Source organism: Orbicella faveolata, unplaced genomic scaffold (assembly GCF_042242905.1).
Source record: "Orbicella faveolata isolate gen_17 unplaced genomic scaffold, um_ofav_v1 contig_13, whole genome shotgun sequence".
In the NCBI taxonomy this organism is placed as follows: Eukaryota; Metazoa; Cnidaria; class Anthozoa; order Scleractinia; family Merulinidae; genus Orbicella; species Orbicella faveolata.
In genome coordinates this window covers 5987075-6005016 of record NW_028301540.1, presented here as the reverse complement: position 1 = coordinate 6005016, position 17942 = coordinate 5987075, and the positions used below count along the sequence as shown (strand labels likewise).

The window sequence follows — 17942 nt, the reverse complement described above, 5'->3', positions numbered from 1 at the left end:
CTCCTATAGAAATTTTTTTTCAGCAACCCTTCCCTCCCAGAAAAATATAGTGATCCATTATTCACCTCCTGCGTTTATTTTTAACTTTTTGTTTTATCGGACTGTAGTTCTGGGTCTTTTTTTTTCAGGCCGCAATTTTATCGGATTCAAGCATTTGACAAACCCTTCTTCAGTGTAACCAGACTTATCCTTACAATTAGACTCGTAATTCTTACACTGCATTTTATCTCCACTGATCAATTAATTAAATCAGTCTGAATATGAGGAAGGACATGTTGCCATATTGAATCGTGACATTCTTTAACAAGAAAGAAATAACCTTTTCTAGATCTTAAGCAACCACGACAAAACAGCCATTATGTTTTTAATTGTGATATCAATATCGGCGCATTTCATTTTGAGACTGCAGATTGTCTTTACTAATAGATAACGAGCAATTTATTTAGGATATAAAGTTTGAGGTTGCGACAGAAATTAGATCTTGAATTTGTGAAAGTATATTGAGCAGCCGTCAAAATATTTGGAAAATTAGGAGCAAATACTACATTCAGTCTTATCTTATTTTTATAGACGACATCGAAATTGGAAGAATAACTCAAAAATAGTTTCAGGGCGCTTTATTAATTAAGCTTGTGTCTAGTTGGTTTTTCTACATAAACCACAAATTATTTTGATCTGAAATGAATCAGTGCTTTGTCCTGTATACACAATATTTTTTTTTCCTGAATCGTAAATGAGGATTTTGAATCAAATTTCGTGATTAGAACCAGATAATTTGCCAAGATTTTTGACGAAAGGAAATGTTTAAGTTGTGCTAATTTAACTTTCGTATAAACATAATTTCATTTCTGGCTTACAAGAAGGGTGTTTTTTACTTTAATTAAAAAGTTATTAGCTCAATGAAAAGAACTCTGCAGGTGTCAGTTGCGTTTTAAACCTTAGGGGAGATAAACCCGTGATTTAATTGGTTCACTTGCATGAGGATCCGCCAAAAAATCAATATCATTGAAAATAGAGGAGGAGGTTCGCTGTGTGACTCCTTGTAAACGACGGAAAGCTCGAAAAGTAAGCACATATCTCACGAAACTGTAGCTTTCAGAGAGAGGTTTCTTTCTCAATTTTTAGTTCAGTTATACTGTTTCTTGCGATACTTTTCCCGAGGCGCTCGCTTTAAATTACGAGGCCAAATTGTCAAAATGTAAAATTTTCTTTTTGTTTTTTTAATCCTACAATGGCATTTTTTTGGAAACATGCTGTTACAATATGCGCAGGTCTCCAGAAAAACAAGCGGACAGGGTCGCTATTGTTGCCAATGTTAAAAATATAATGAAAAGGTCTCTTAAAATACATTAGAAGTAAAATCTATCCTGATCAAAATCCATTCTGACCAACAGGAACGCTATCCGCGGAGAAATCGTTCGACTACAAGCTCGAGAGAAGCGGCTACAGATTTCAAGTTGAAGCTAAAGACGAAAGCTCTCCCAAACCGTCACCTGCGTCGGTGACAGTGCTAATTACAAATGAAGATGGACCACCAATCTTCACGAAGAAGAACTATGACGTTACAACAGTGGAAAACGTGGCTTCGGGAACCATACTTCTTGCAAGTGGTGACAGCGGTGGCGAAGGAGCGTTTCGCTTCTCTGTCGAAGAAGACAAATCTTCATCTGATTTTGAATGTACTTTGGATGATATCAAAACAACAGACATACTTGATCACTTTCGAGTCTCTCGTGCCGGCTGGGAATGCCAATTAACAGTGATTAAAAATTTCATTCAGCTTTCCACCCGAGAATTTAAATTCCAAGTGCGCGTGACCAACATCTTGCAGCGAAATCTATTCGGTACAGCTGGCGTGACAGTCAAAGTGACAGATACGGATGACCACCTTCCTGAGTTCACGCAATCCTCGTATTGGGTGTCTGTCGCCAGCGATACTCCCTCGGGTACTAGTCTGTTACAAGTTACAGCTACCGACAAGGATAACCCAGGGAAAACTGACTTCGTGTATGACCTTCTGCCTAAAGAAAGGTGTGTGACTATTTTATGTTAATCAGCCACGACTAAATCTATTTTCTAAGTCCAATTAGCTGTAGGGAGAATATAAACTACAGCACAATATTTGAGAGCTTAAGCGATGGCGACGCCGAGGACAATGCCTAGTAAAAATGGATTCACAGTTTATCTTCGACTTATCTAGATCTTTTCAGTACGCCCATCGGTCTAACAACCTGCTTAAACTAAATATGCCAAAAAAACAAAAAAGCCGAGGTGGCTAACGTTCTCCAAACTACGCAGAACTTGGTCATTTCACGTTGTTGTTTTGCAGAAGACGGCTACGAAATGTACGAAGATTTATAACGCACGTGCACAGCCATTGTTCTGCTCATTAGTAATAGTAACTGGATCGAGTGGAGTACAGTTCAGGGAGTAATCGTACCTATAACTTAAATTCTCGATCATGATTGATTCTCCGCGCGCCTATAATCGGCGCGCGATCACGTGAGTGCCCAATTACAGGTATCCAATTACATCTCTTTGTAATTGGATACCTGTCATTAGTTACCTACGCCATTCGCACGTCAATTAAGCGCTTCAATGGCTCACTTTTTAATGTTCTCTACAATTTTTTAGACTTATGCAAAGCGCAACTGATTTTTTCATTCGTAAGAAAATACCTTTTTAATTTCGAAATCTTTTTATAGATACGATTAATTAGTAATCGAACCTCCTATCGTACAATTCAGGGAGTAATAATACACTTGAAAAAAATTCTCGATTCTGATTGGCTAAAAAGAAGTGCAGTTTTCATGTAACATCAGTGCAAATTTGAAACACCAGTGCAAGTTACAAAGAAGACATCCGAAGTTAATACGAAGACACTCGTGGATATTGATGGTAATCCGAGGAATTTCGAAGGAGTACGAAGTTCACCCGAAAATTTTGAACTCCTCCAACAATCAGACGAACCCTTCCTAAGATTTCTTAGAGACCGCCGAAGATCACCCGAAGTTCGCCGAAGACTTTCGAACATTTTTGGAATTTTTGCGAACATTTTCGGAAATGTTCGAAGTTATTGGAATACCTACCACACTCCAGCCTACCCAACGACAAATTTCGAAATTACGTCTTTTCAGAACTTCTTTTGAGCCAAAAAGTTACTAGCGTTGTCCGTAAGTTTCAAAAAATGTAAGAAACACTAAGAGGGAAGCCATAAGAGCGAAGCCATAAGAGCGCAGGTAATTGACGTGCGAATGGCGTATCCAATTACAACGTTTTTTGTAATTGAATACCTGTAATGGGACACCCACTTGATCGCGCGCCGATTACATGACAAATAGGCAAGCGGAGGGTACGATCGACAATTTTGTTATTGAGACGACTAAACGATTAAACTTAGAATTTTTTCGGCAATGCTCTCGTTGCCGTTGCCGTCGTGGTATGCTTAAGCTCCCTACTATCTTGATGTGGTGCCATATTCTCAGAACGTGCAAAGCAATTAGCCTAGGAATTAGGGGGCTTACAAGAAACTTGGAAATTTAAAGAAACATAGGAACCGTTTATATGGTCTCGGATACCCGAGACAACACTTAGCAACTTTAAGCTTATTTCTTTTCAAACTTCAACCAACCGTTTACATTAGGATCGCGAACCCGTCTAGGGAGACGAGACAACGCGGGTGGACGAGTTGTCCCGCCACGGCAGGTAGGGTAACTCTGGCAAGCGGGACAACTGTTTTCTTCACATAAACGCTTTGGTTCGCCTAACCGGGACAACTCTCGGCGTGGCGAGAGTCACGTTATTTCCAGATTTAGGATTTAAAGCAGAAATTCGTATCAAGGAAGTGAAAATTAACTCGGCAAAACCCACCGTGATCGAATAACCGCGGGAAACTCAAAGAAAGAGGGATATTTGCACATTTGATTGTTCGAAAAAGGTTATGAATAATCATGCTGAGTCAACTTTGACTCGGCCTGCAGGGACTACGTTTTCACTTATAAACGCTCGCTAAACTTCCCTCGGGGGGAGGGTTGTCTTGGGTACCCGTGATCATAACTGGGGCCATAGATACCGAAGGGAAGAGGCCTAGAAAATTACCATGAAACGTTACCATATTAAATTGTCGTTCCTGTTCTTTCGCGTGAGATGAAAATTAGCTTAGAAGGAACTTAGATTTTCTCTGAAGTATCCATAAAATGTTTTCTCTTTCCTTTTTATTTATTTCTTCTTTTTTACCAGATTTCAAATAAACAGCCAAGGCATTGTTAGCACCACGTCAACTACGTTGCCTGAAAACAGAATTTTCAACTTGAAAGTCACGGCTAAAGAAACAGGTAACAAAGCTTGCCATCTTAAATCTCGGATACTTTTGCACTCGCTAAGGGCAGCAACGTCGTTTACAGCACTCAAATTTAGCACCTTGGAGTGGTTAAGGCTTGTTTTTAGTATCACACAGGCACAGACGCAGCAACGTTCCTTCCCCGTATTTTAAATAGGGCCTCTTTTGGAAATATTCCTATAGTTTTTTATTTTCAATATTTCATTGCGTCTGAGTAAGCTGCTTATCTGTTTATACTCCTGCGCTAGTGAGCCTATACTCTCATAAAAATACTCTTAGAGTAAATGCAAATGTGGCAAGGAAAGCAACAAAAATCCTGCTGGTATACTTAGGATCTGTAAAAGATCTTATCACCCAACAATAGATATGGAATAACAATGATCAACAAAGCAAGGCTGACATTACGTATCAACGAGACTACGTGATCACTTATACTAGCTGGCCAAAGATCCTCATTTTGTCTTCTGCCTTGTCTCGTATCTAGGGAACAACAAAGTAAAAGAGATCGAAGTGCCTCTTAAAATCTCAGTGCATAGTACGCCGTTTGTTGCAGTAGAATTTAGCAGCCCTAGCTACCGCGCGTCTCTTCTCGAAGACTCTCCCGTTGACGACTCGACCGTGTTCACCGCCAGCGCCTCGCGCCCTGGTTCAGACGCTGGGACTCTAGAATACTCTATAGTGGGTGGCAATTTTGATAGCACCTTTAAAATTAATTCGGCTAACGGCAAAGTTACCTTAGCAAAGAGCCTTGACTACGAAACTGTGGAGAGCTTCAAGTTGATTATCCGGGCAACTTTCAAGTTTTCTGATGGAAGTTCCCCGGATGTTACAGCCGAGACAGAAGGCGTGGTTACTGTAAAAGACACTAATGATAATAGTCCCAGGTTCCTTGTTTACCAGTCCCCAACTAAGATTGCTGTAGAGAGCTATACACCAAGCGGGACTGAAGTTATGCAGGTAAATTAAATATGTTGAAATAATTTTACTCTAGCTAGTTTTTTCGAAGCAAAAGGAAAATTCAAGTGTACTGAGTGAAGTACTGGACAATTGAATTGCCTAAGCATGTTTGTCTAATTGACACGTAAACACTCTCCTTAAATTTCACGGAGCTATTTTAATATTTGCATTACCAAATGGAAGTATAATCAACATTGATTTTCCAAAAGTTAGCATTTTAGAACATTTTTTCACGGAGTCCAACTAGATCCCAGTTGGTATGATCTGTATGTAAAATATGTTAGTAGGGTGAGGGTTAAGCTCTGATGTGCACATATAAATTCTCCTTATTGGCATCCATACATTTCTGTGATCATTTATTCTCATCAACTCATAGTTTGCACTGATGCGTTGTTTTATTTTCCTGTAGGTGAAAGCAACAGATAAGGACACAGGAACCTCAGGCTCGGTGACGTACAGTATTTACAAGCCAGGAAGTGTTCCCACCATCAACATTCCATTCTCGATCGATCTGAATACGGGCGTTATCAGAACCAACAGAGAAATCATGTATGTAGGTATTTATGTTTGTATATAAACAATAGCCTCCATTTGGCGCCAAAATGTGCTCGGATATTTGTCCCCGGGCATTATCTGTTTCGAGAAGGTCGCAGTTCCATTGATAGCACATTCAAACAATTCTAAAAACACTGTGTAGAATTTGAGACGATCATAATTTTAGCACGTTTCAACTTGAAAATAGAGTTGAACCCCGCTAATTCGAACTCGGTTTTTTCGAATTCTCCGTTATTTCGAACTCAACTTGAGTCATTACCCTTGCATTTGCCCTCAGTTCAGTCATTTGCCGTGATCGGTTATTTCGACATCGCCCGCTATTTCGAACTATTTTTCGTTTCTCCTGAAGGGTTCGAAATAGCGGGGTTCAACTGTAGCTTTATTATATGACTGCGAAAATTACTTCATTGTGATTGGATCGTAAATTTAGTTAATTTGCAATGCAGTGCAAATTAACGCCCGCGTGTTCGCAATTTTCCTAGTCATATAATAATTAAGTTATCGTATGAAAGCTCGAAAACACTCACTTAATTTTTTTTGTTTTGTTTTGTTTTGTTTTTGACTCGACTCGTTACATTATCCGCAAGCTTTGCTTCTCCCTTTACGGGGATCGACCCTCTCTCTTCACGATAAACGTATCTTTTTTGTGAAAACATACTCTTTGAGGATTCCTGCTAGTTCTCGAGGGTGGACAATTTGCGAGCCAGTAGGCCAGCAAGCCAGCGAGCTAACAAGTTAAGCATGCGAGCCATGAGAGCCAGGATCCCTAACCCCAATCCCTAACCCCAATAAAAAGGCTTACCACAAGCTCACAAGCCAGCCCATTATCTGGGGGGTTGGGGGAGCTATTTAGTCTAACCAGATGCTATCGAGGCTTAACAGACTGTAACATTTAAGCTAACCGGAATGAGTCGCATGTTCGCTCGCACTCAGTTCAGACCCTTACAATACAATACAATGCAATGCAATACAATAGTTTCTTTAGAAATGTCACGTCTAAGAGCTGTACAAGCTCGTTTAAAATATATACGTACATGTATTCCTAAAATACAAAGATTTACATAATTTACAAGGTTATAAAATCTAAAGCATTGAAAATTTTCTATCATCTGATACACACTAATTAACTATTAACTAAACGTCAGCATTAAGGATTAAATATATACAGGACCATACAGTGAAATTTCAAATCCTAAAAAATAACAGTGGAATAAAATGAGCTATAAGTCTCTAGAAGTCGTGCGTGACACTCTGTCTTTGGTAATCAGATTTTCAGAGCGAAACAGCTACTCCTTGGTGGTGAGAGCTAAAGATGGAGGCGGAAGGATCAGTGCAACGGCTATTGACATACGAGTCCTAGACATCAGCAGACCCCCAACATTCAGGCAAGATGAATACGTCAAAACCATCAGTGAGAACAGCAAGGTTGGTACCAGTGTCATCGACGTCTCAGCAGTTTATGATGACTCTACTGCCCTCTTAAAGTATTCCTTCATCAAAGGCAACTCACAAAACATGTTCTGCATCGATTACCTGGGCATAATAAGTGTGGCCCAGCCCCTGGATCGCGAGAAGGTGCCTTCGTACGAGCTCTTGGTTATGGTGTCCCTTGATAACAAGAACGATACTACCGTTGTCAAGGTTACCCTGAGGGACGCTAATGATCATGCACCTTCCTTTGGGAAGTCCATTGTTGAAATGGAGATTCCGGAAAACCAAGGTTTGTTGTAAAAAAATAAATGTTTATCAATAGAATGTTTATATTGTAATCGGTTAATTCTTGAATTTCTTACTTATTTCAAATCACATGTACAGTGCCACTTCAACAGATATCCTAAAAGAGTTTCCCAATTTTACAACCCTCCCGCCTTTGCAACGCCCAGAGGTCTCCCGACGTTGTCAATTGAACAATGCACCACGAAAATGCTTTGCTTCATGCCACTTAGCATCCTAGTGACACAAAGTGGCAGGCCCGTTTATCGCTTTCGCATTTTCTGTAAATAGTTTGGATGTTGTTTCCCAAACTCGCGCGGCCTGAACTTGTAACATTGCGACAAATCAGCTTAGTCGATCCGAATATTAATGGCACCAGTCAAAACTTGCCATCACGGAAAAAGCAGCAAAAAATACCGACTTGAAGTCTTCCTACTTTGCATTTGGGATTAAACACGTGGAGTGAGTCCATTTAAGCGATACCTTTTAAGCTATAAGTTATTACCTTTAGCGATTTATCACGCCGAATATCTTTCATGCTAATAGTGTTTTTATACATATATGTACAAGTGAAGCTGTAATTTAAACCCGGAGGTACTCCCAGAAAAATTGGGAGGGGGTATGCGGCCCCAAAACCCCTACCCTATTTATGACCAAAATCTGCGATTTTCCAATACCCTATTTATGACTGAACAAAAATTCAGCACTCTATTTATGACCGTTGCGGCTGACAGAGTTGCCCTAAATATAATTTATGAAGGGCTTTTGATGAAGGTCTTGTCGATAATGATGAAAAAGTAGCTTCTCCTAAAAAGCATACCCAATTCAAGACTAGAGTGAAAAAACCATATCCTACTTGAGACCAAAATGACCGAAATCGATACCTTATTTATGGCCAAAACGGCTGAAAAACAATACCCTTTGGGGCCGTACATAAATATATAGCCCATATAAGGGAGTACCCCCCGGGACCTTAAATAAAAACTCTTGTTTAAAATGACCGTAATGTGTATGGTGTGTGGAGGCGCGGTGGCCACATGGTTAGTGCGCTCCACTTTCCGGGTTCGAGCCCTGGCCGGGGACATCGTGTTGTGTTCTTGGGCAAGACATTTTACTCTCAGAGTGCCTCTCTCCACCCAGGTTTACGAATTGGTAATGTTTTCCGTCCACAATACGCCGGAGAAATTTGAAAACGCAGCAATCAGCGGTCCTTTGATGACTGACCCAGGCAGGGAAATCACCTGATTATCGTAACATCATCGTTCATGAAAAACTCTGTATTCAAAATGTTTTCCTCCACACAAAAATACAAAGCTGGCGTTTTCAAACTCCTCCCGTTTGGAGAGTGTTGTCGAGAAGGTCCGATTTCCTGACGGATTAGTGTGGACAGCAGGTCTAACCGGAGAAATAAAGCTGCGTCCTCAAATATCTCTAGTGTAATGTAAACGGAGCCTAAGTCGTTTCTTTTCAGCTCATTATCCCACTTATAACAAAAGTTGTGTAACTGTCCCGGTATACGTTCATCAAGTTTATGAACCCACCAAAAGGTCTTACGAAGTTATCCAAGCCACGAGCTTATAACCAGCCTTTGACGGTATATAAAGCTGGTTGTCTTGGCATCTCTTAGGGACAGGAGAGAGGATTTGAGCCATGCTTAAGAAAAATGTTTCCGGTACCATATCTGAGAGATTTCAAACTGAAAATTCCTGGAACCACTACTGAATCTAGCCTACTCCATTGCAAAATTAACGCATGATATTATCCCTACCAGTACATGGCCACGATATGTTACAAATTCTCACTAGCACCACCGTACATTAATAACGAAATTTGTCCTCCTCTCAGTTCTCCCTGGCATTAAAAATCATAGCAAAATGAAAAAAAAAATTTGTTAGTATTACGAGTCGCATTCTTACGCTTCTTGTTTTAATTCCTCCGTTTACGCAGCCGTCGGCTCCAACTTGAAACTACTGACAGCCACTGACCAGGATAAGGGCGAGAATGGCCGGGTGACATACTCCATTCTACAGACTGTTAGGAGTGACAGCACTGATCTTTTTGCGGTAGACGCCAACACCGGCATGGTCACTCTCGAGAAATCCTTGGATCGCGAAAAGGCCGCCAAACATATTCTGTTTATCATGGCGCAAGACAACGCAACTCCTCAGTTAAGTGGTAAGTGATGAACCGGTAGGGTGTCCTTCTGATTGTTCACAATAGGTCACTTGGTAAAATTCTTATGGGCAAGGATCACGCGATAATCCTCAGTTCAGAATGAGAATGTCCTCTTAGCCAATAAGTTCAGCTTCCAGAGTCAGTCATTCATTCAGTCAGTCACTCAGTCAGTCAGTTAGTTAGTCCTTTAGCCAGTCAGCCAGCCAGTTAGTCAGTCAGTCGGTCACTCGGTCAGCTAGTCAGCCAGTCAGCCAGTCAGCCAGTCAGCCAGTCCGCCAGTCAGCCAGTCCGCCAGTCAGCCAGTCCGCCAGTCAGCCAGTCCGCCAGTCAGCCAGTCCGCCAGTCAGCCAGTCCGCCAGTCAGCCAGTCCGCCAGTCAGCCAGTCCGCCAGTCAGCCAGTCCGCCAGTCAGCCAGTCCGCCAGTCAGCCAGTCCGCCAGTCAGCCAGTCCGCCAGTCAGCCAGTCCGCCAGTCAGCCAGTCCGCCAGTCAGCCAGTCCGCCAGTCAGCCAGTCCGCCAGTCAGCCAGTCCGCCAGTCAGCCAGTCCGCCAGTCAGCCAGTCCGCCAGTCAGCCAGTCCGCCAGTCAGCCAGTCCGCCAGTCAGCCAGTCCGCCAGTCAGCCAGTCCGCCAGTCAGCCAGTCCGCCAGTCAGCCAGTCCGCCAGTCAGCCAGTCCGCCAGTCAGCCAGTCCGCCAGTCAGCCAGTCCGCCAGTCAGCCAGTCCGCCAGTCAGCCAGTCCGCCAGTCAGCCAGTCCGCCAGTCAGCCAGTCCGCCAGTCAGCCAGTCCGCCAGTCAGCCAGTCCGCCAGTCAGCCAGTCCGCCAGTCAGCCAGTCCGCCAGTCAGCCAGTCCGCCAGTCAGCCAGTCCGCCAGTCAGCCAGTCCGCCAGTCAGCCAGTCCGCCAGTCAGCCAGTCCGCCAGTCAGCCAGTCCGCCAGTCAGCCAGTCCGCCAGTCAGCCAGTCCGCCAGTCAGCCAGTCCGCCAGTCAGCCAGTCAGCCAGTCAGCCAGTCAGTCTGTCAGCCTGTCAGTCAGTCAGCCAGTCAGCCAGTCACTCAGTCAGCTAGTCAGCCAGTCAGCCAGTCAGCCAATCAGCCAGCCAGTCAATCAGTCAGTTAGCCCGTCAGTCAGTCATCCATCGACTCATCATTCATCCATTTATTCGTTCATTCTAGTCCTCATTAAGGGAAATAAGATAAAATAAATAACTATTTAAGCGTCAAATGTACTTAGCACTGTTATGCTAATTGAGGACACTGTAAATGAATAAACAATGAATGCAAATAGAACATAAACTATTAAGAATCCCAACTGGTGGTAGGCTGACCAGTTGGCTATTTACACAACGCGGTGGAGGAGTTGAACTCGGGACTACCGAGAACAAATCCAGATAGCTGTAGGGAGGAGAATTGTTCACAATGCATATAAAGATTCCTTGAACACTGTACAAACTAAAATAAAAACATTCAATATCGTTCGTATTTTCAGATATGGTCAAGCTGATTATCAGAGTCACGGATGTTAACGATAACCTACCAAGGTTCTCGACTTCTTCCTATCAAGCCTCGATACCAGCAGACGCTAAACAGGGAGATCACGTGGTCCAGCTGTCGGCAACTGACCTGGACAGTGGCCTTAACGGCCTGATATACTACAATATCAGAAAAGGCAACAAGGACGGTATTTTTGCGATCAACAGTGCCAACGGACGTATCAGCCTGGGCAGTAAGTCACTTGCGTCCGCCGCGCAAGACAAGTTTACTTTAACTGTGGAAGCCTGCGACGAAAACGATCGAAATAAAAAAGATGAGGCTCAAGTGCTGGTGAATGTTTTCCCTCCCGACGGACCCCCAAAGTACCCAGATCCTTCGCTGAGTTTCGATGTCGATGAGGGAATTCCTGCCTGCCGTGCATTTCTGTCTGTGGCTGCAGCAACCACAGAGTTTCTCAGGTATCAAATACTGTCAGGAAACGAGGATGGCGTTATTAAAATTGATTCTTCCTCCGGCGATTTAGTGACAGCGGAGGAGCTGGATCGCGAGAAGTCTTCTCAGTACAAGCTGCACGTGATAGCTCGGGACATCAAGGGCCGAACTGCGGAAGCAAATGTTACCATCAACGTTAAAGACATCAATGACAACGATCCAATTTTCATCGATTATATAGACTCTATCGACAAATTAATGGAATATAGAGTGCAAGCAGGAATCCTCGAAGGTGAAGAGGTGACTCGAATAGAAGCGGACGATCTCGATGACGAGGCTTTCTTGGAATACAAGCTGTCTACTGAGGGGGAGGCGTTCTTTACTATTGACACCCAGGCCGTTCTTCGCGCTAAGAGAACATTGAAAGACAGTGTTCCAGGCAAGCGGTCTACTGATCCTCTGTCGTCACTCTCATTTGAGGTGACAGCTACTGATGGTGCCACTCCCCCGAATTCTGTAACAGCACCTGTACGTCTAGCATTTACTAGGTACCAAGCAGGTCAAGAGGCCCTGGCTGTGAGGGTGCGAGAAGACACGCCTGAGGGTAAAGTGATAGCCGTGGTTCCCAGATACATCCCTGGAGGAAAGATGTCGATTTTGTATCCGGAGAAAACCTATTTCACTGTGGACGAAGACGGAAAAGTTCGACTTGCGAAAGAGGTTGATTTCGAGGTTCGAACTACGCACGCTTTGACAGTTCGGGAAGAAGGTTTTGCGTCGACGGGTCCGATCGTCAACGACATTGACTTGGAATTATCCGTCGTAGACGTAAACGATAATAACCCCAGGTTTGAAATGCGGCGAAGACACGGGAGAGTTAATAAAAACTCACGGGCAGGTGTTGTGGTGCTCCAACTGCAAGTTTCTGACCCAGACTCTGGTCCAAATGGACTTGCAGGTTATCAGCTAATGACTGCTAACACTCCTTTCGGTATCAACCCGGAGGACGATACTATTGTAGTTGGCAATCCTCCTCTTACGCAATCTCAATTCGACCTAGAGTTACGTCCGTTCGATTTTGGGATACCTCGACGCGAGAACTTACCTGTTAAAGTGCGAGTGGATTTAAGCCAGTCTCCTCCGACATTTATTGACTTCGATGATGATGGTTACAGGTTTGAAGTGCCAGAGGACGCCAAAGTTGGAACAATAATAGGAAAAATCGAAGCTGTGAGTGCCTCAGGAAGCAGAGTGGGATACACCATTGTGAAAGGTGACCCGGATAAAAAATTCAAAATCACTGGTAACGGTGAGGTAAGGCTGAACTCTCTCCTGGACTACGAAACGCAAGCGATGAAATATGAGTTGCTGGTGCAAGCAGTGGAGTTGATAACCACGGGTCTCTCCTCCAAAGTGAAAGTAAAAGTCTCTGTGCTGAATGCTAATGATTATTACCCTGTGTTTGAAAGGGGAGATTACGCAAGGACAATAGCAGAGGATTGGCCTATAGGAAGCCCCATACTGACAGTACGTGCAACAGATGGTGACTGTGGTCAGGACGGCAGCTGTCCACAAGAGCACCTGGAGTACTCCGTCCAAAAAACCGAGATGTTTACCGTTAATCCAGAAACTGGCGTTATATCGCCGGCTAGGTCTTTAGATTTCGAAAGCCAGCAGATTCACATCTTTCAAGTGCAGGTTTCTGATACTTTGGGAAATGTGACGCATGTCGCCCTGGCGTATGTCAACATAACTGTGACTAACTCGAATGACAATCCGCCCCAGTTTGAAAATTCAGAGTACAGGTTTTCTGTCTACGAAGATGCACCAGACGGAACTGGAATAGGAGCAGTTGTGGCCGAAGACGCTGACCATGTTGACATTAGCTATTCGATCATTGCCGGGAGCGGTCCTTTTCAAGTAGGTTCCAAGACAGGGATTATATCCGTCAGGCAAAGTATTCCAAGCACCCCTTGGGAGTACACTTACACCATCCGAGCGAGCGATCCGGATGGGAGCTATAGCGACACCAGAGTTATCATTTACATCAAGGACGAGAACAACAACCGCCCAGTGTTTGAAAAGTGCGAGGATTCCAAAGTTAGAGAGAATCTTCCTCCCGGACAGCTGGTGACTCAGGTTCTGGCTACCGACAAGGATCGAGGTAAAAACGGAGAGGTGGAATACAGTATCGTGAACGCCGACCAGAGATCTTTTTTTGATATTGATAATTCCACCGGCGAATTAACAAGTACCGTGGAATTTGATCGCGAAAAGAGACCTGAATACAGGATTGTTATCGCAGCTGAGGACGGTGGTCATGGGCGCCCAGCAAAGGAACGACTTCTCAGATATTGCGTTCTGAAAGTAACAATCGAAGATGTAAATGACAACTATCCTTACTTCAGTATTAAAACGTACACGGGGAGTGTTTTACGGAACGCTGTAGTAGGGACTTCCATCATGACTGTGCACGCATTAGATCCCGATTCTGGTGAGAACCGAAAAGTGGAATACCACTTGAACCCTGACGATCTACTCAAGATCTCTGACCGGGGTGTCATATCGACCAAAGTATCGTTGCAGTCTTTTACAGGAACAATGATAACTTCGTCGGTCGTCGCGTCAAATACGGAGCCTATGACTGTGGGTGATGTAGATCCTGAATTGCGCAGTGCAACGATTGAGATCTACATTTCGGATCTGCAGCCTCCTAAGTTTACCAAGCAAATATACACCACAACGCTCACCGAAAATACACCTACAGGTAATCTGTGATCACTAAATTAAGGTTACAACTCAAATTTGCAGCTGAGCTTTAGTCAAAAGATTTGAGGTAGCAACGTCATAGAATGCACATCTTGAAAAAAGACGCTTTTTTGTAGAATATAATTAGCAATCCTCACCCATGCATATTGCTCCTTCTTTGTTACCTCTAATATTTTTAGACCTTATAATTTCAAAATAATGACACGCGTGTGTGGCTCGTGTGTACCATGGGTAGAGAAGTTTTTGATTGAGTGTCGTAAAACCAAAACCAAACCAATTACTTACCAATTGGACTTCAACGGTTTTCAGTTGAGTGTCGAAAGTAATCAGGCAATTACTTTGGTTTGGGTTTTGGTTTTACTTCAGTTTGAGATTGGCTGAGTAGTCTAATTGGTAAGTAATTGATTGGGTTTTGGTTTTACGATACTCAAATGAAAACTGCTCTACCCAGCCAATCTCAAACCGTGGTAAACCAAAACCAATTTAATTGATTTAAAAATAAATTGACGATGATAACGTTTTAAAAAAGGCCAATTATGAGTGGGAGAAACCCCATTGCTTCTCATGCTCTCTCGATCAAATTGAAATGCAATGCATCCTATTTATTATAAAGCTGAATTACTTATTATAAAGCTGAATTACTCATGATAAAAAACTTGTGAATGGAGTTGGGAACGTGGCTTTGACCGCGACTCTCGTTGAAAATGCTGCGTCCCACTTGCCATTCACAAAATGCAGTAAGTTAGTTTTGTTAAAAATTCTGTGAAATAAAAAATTCCGTGACAACAACGAAGGTGAGAATTTACCAAGAAAGTTACAGTTGGACATCTCACTATCTCGAACTCTCAGCTATCGGCCTGATCTCGATCACCTCTATCTGGAACTTTTTGTTGTTTCTTTAAAAGTTTGAGATGCGGGATTCCACTTTACTTGAAATTACACGCAAGGCTGACATACCCTAGGCCAATCTCGTTCCCAGAGTCTTCGTTCTCCTTGACCAGCGGTCGGAAAACGAGAGCTCCGTGAGCAACCATTTTGAAATAACCGAATTCTGCCCATCCGGTTTCACTGCGCAGTCTGCATCTATGGCGCATGCCTGAAATTGTTGCTCCCTCAGCTCTCGTTCTCCGGCCGCTGGTCAAGGGGAACGAAGACTCTGGGAACGAGATTGATCCTAGGCTGACATGTGGCAATTCACCTTACTTTCTACTTTCGGTACAAAGAATTAGACGAACGAATTTGCTTCAACACATATATCAAAACAACTCGAAGATCACCTAGTCACTTCACTCCATAATTTGTGCTCTATTGTCAGGTACCAGCATCCTTCAAATCAAAGCCGTTTCCCAGAACCAGGTGAGCTACCAGGTTTTATCTGACAACCGGAAAGTTCAAAAAGACCGAGAGTACTTCAACATCCACCCGAACACTGGAGTGATTACAACTGGCGGTAAGGCTATAGATTACGAAGAACACTCGGTATTCCGAATGCAGTTTCTCGCTAAAGACACCATCACTGACCTTATTTCCACGTGTCTCGTGCTAATAAATGTGACAGATGTCAACGACAACTCGCCTATTTTCGGGGCTGCTTGGTACGAGGGCAGAGTTCTTGAGAATTCTCCCCCAAACACTGAAGTCCTTCGCATTCAAGCCCACGATGTAGACACAGGAGATGGTGGAAAAGTTACATACTCCATTGACCCATTTAGTCCGTATTTCACCGTCGATCGCGACACTGGAGTTATAAGAACCACTCAACTCTTTGACCGAGAGACTAAAGACCAAGAACGGTTTTTGATTACCTGTGTAGCTCGTGATAACGGAGTTTCCCCGAATAAAAGAGGAGTCTCTATCGAAATCATAGTAGTTGACGACAACGATAATGGCCCGAAGTTCGAGCCAACTGACTACTCGCTCACTGTTAAGGAAAACGTCCCTGTGGGCAAAGTTGTATACGAGTTCACTGTAAAAGACAGTGACTTCGGTGTCAACACGAAGACGGAATTTTACATCTCCGATGGAAATCAAGCTCACGCGTTTCACTTGACGACTGGGGGAAAGCTTGTTGTGGACAACAAGTTAGACTATGAAACGACCAAGGAATACAAACTGAAGATCATTGCTACGGATGGCAGGAGGAATAGTCCATCGCCGGCAAACGTGATCATCAAAGTAAGCCTGACTTTTGCATTATGGTATTTTTTCCAAATTTTTAAACCATACTAAGATTGTAGATGTCATTCGTTAAAAACTAGTACCTGAAAAGTGAGGTAAACAAATGAAGTCAGTTGTTAAATCTGTTTTAGTTCTCAGCCTTTTTTACACCCAAATGTGAGGAAATGGTTAAATAGAGTTGCATGGCTTATTTTTAAGTTTTTATTCAATTTAATGACCACCTCTTATCACTGATCACATAAAACATAGCAACTGGGTATGTATTAACTGGGGGGCACTCCTTCATAAGAGAGGTTGCGAGGATCTCCGGTGAAATTTTGAAAGAAACTTCTAAAAGATTCTATAATTCTAATTTTTTGGGGCGCGTAATTCGAATTCATTTGTACTTAAGAAGTACAAATTAAAAACCAAAGAAAAGCAAACCAGTGCCCCTTGCTGCCTTCAAAATTCTGAACAGTAACAGAGACAAAGACGAAAGTTCGAATACGTTCTTCTCTGACAAGTAATTTCTGTGAGATCTGATTCCGAGTACATGGGATAATACTAACGGCTGCATTCTTAGATTTTAACACGCCAAATGGCTCCAGGTCGACAACAGCAACAACTGGCTATATTTGCATGACCATAAATACGTTCAGTGTTGCAAAAGCTTTTGTAAACTTAAACAGTAATGATTTTGGTGAACATATAATAAGGTTATCGTATAGCAATCAAGTTACATCGGTTTGATTTGAAAGACGAATATTTCGTAGATCAAAGCGAGATGAAATTAGTTTTGCTAATTGAATGTCAAAAGTCATAAGTTCGCCGATTGGTTGTAATGAAGATAATTGTTTAAAAGCCGGAATGATATTCTCTATATTTCTTTAAAGTTTATTCCGTAGAATAGAGTATTTAATGCGGTATATAAGAAAGTGAGATTCATCTTCAAGTTGATTCAGTAGATTTAGAAATGGGGCAGAGTTTGTTAACCCTTGGAATTTGATCACGTCTACCAGTTTCAATCTTTCAAGTTTAAACAAAGAAAATCAATACCGTGACAGTGTTTGGATATCTGATCTAAATTGGCATAGATTTTGACGATTTTATATCCCCGTTTTCTCCTTAGTTTTAGTTTCGATTGTGAAGATATATCATGCACTCAAGACATTGCTTGACCACGTTTCCAAACACATCGAAGTTCATCAGAAATACTCCGCTGCGCGTCGTATTTCCAACTCTCTCTTTTGGTGTTTGGAAATGTGGTCAAACATGGTCTTTCGTGTTTGATATATTACTTCTAAATTTCATTAGTTCTTTTCTTTCGCCAAGAGAACTAAAAGGAACTTGGGGTGT

General features: G+C 42.7%; 1 protein-coding gene across 1 annotated transcript in view; it reads left to right on the top strand.

Annotated features, from left to right (window-relative positions):
- Positions 1-17942, top strand: part of LOC110052090 (protocadherin-like protein) — a 38365-nt gene that overhangs the window by 2839 nt on the left and 17584 nt on the right. Inside the window, exons 2-9 of the mRNA XM_089284273.1 lie at positions 1395-2031; positions 4240-4334; positions 4824-5296; positions 5706-5845; positions 7120-7571; positions 9512-9739; positions 11224-14427; positions 15745-16604. Of these exons, the coding sequence (XP_089140399.1) occupies positions 1395-2031; positions 4240-4334; positions 4824-5296; positions 5706-5845; positions 7120-7571; positions 9512-9739; positions 11224-14427; positions 15745-16604 (6089 nt within the window). The remainder of the gene's footprint in view (positions 1-1394; positions 2032-4239; positions 4335-4823; positions 5297-5705; positions 5846-7119; positions 7572-9511; positions 9740-11223; positions 14428-15744; positions 16605-17942) is intronic.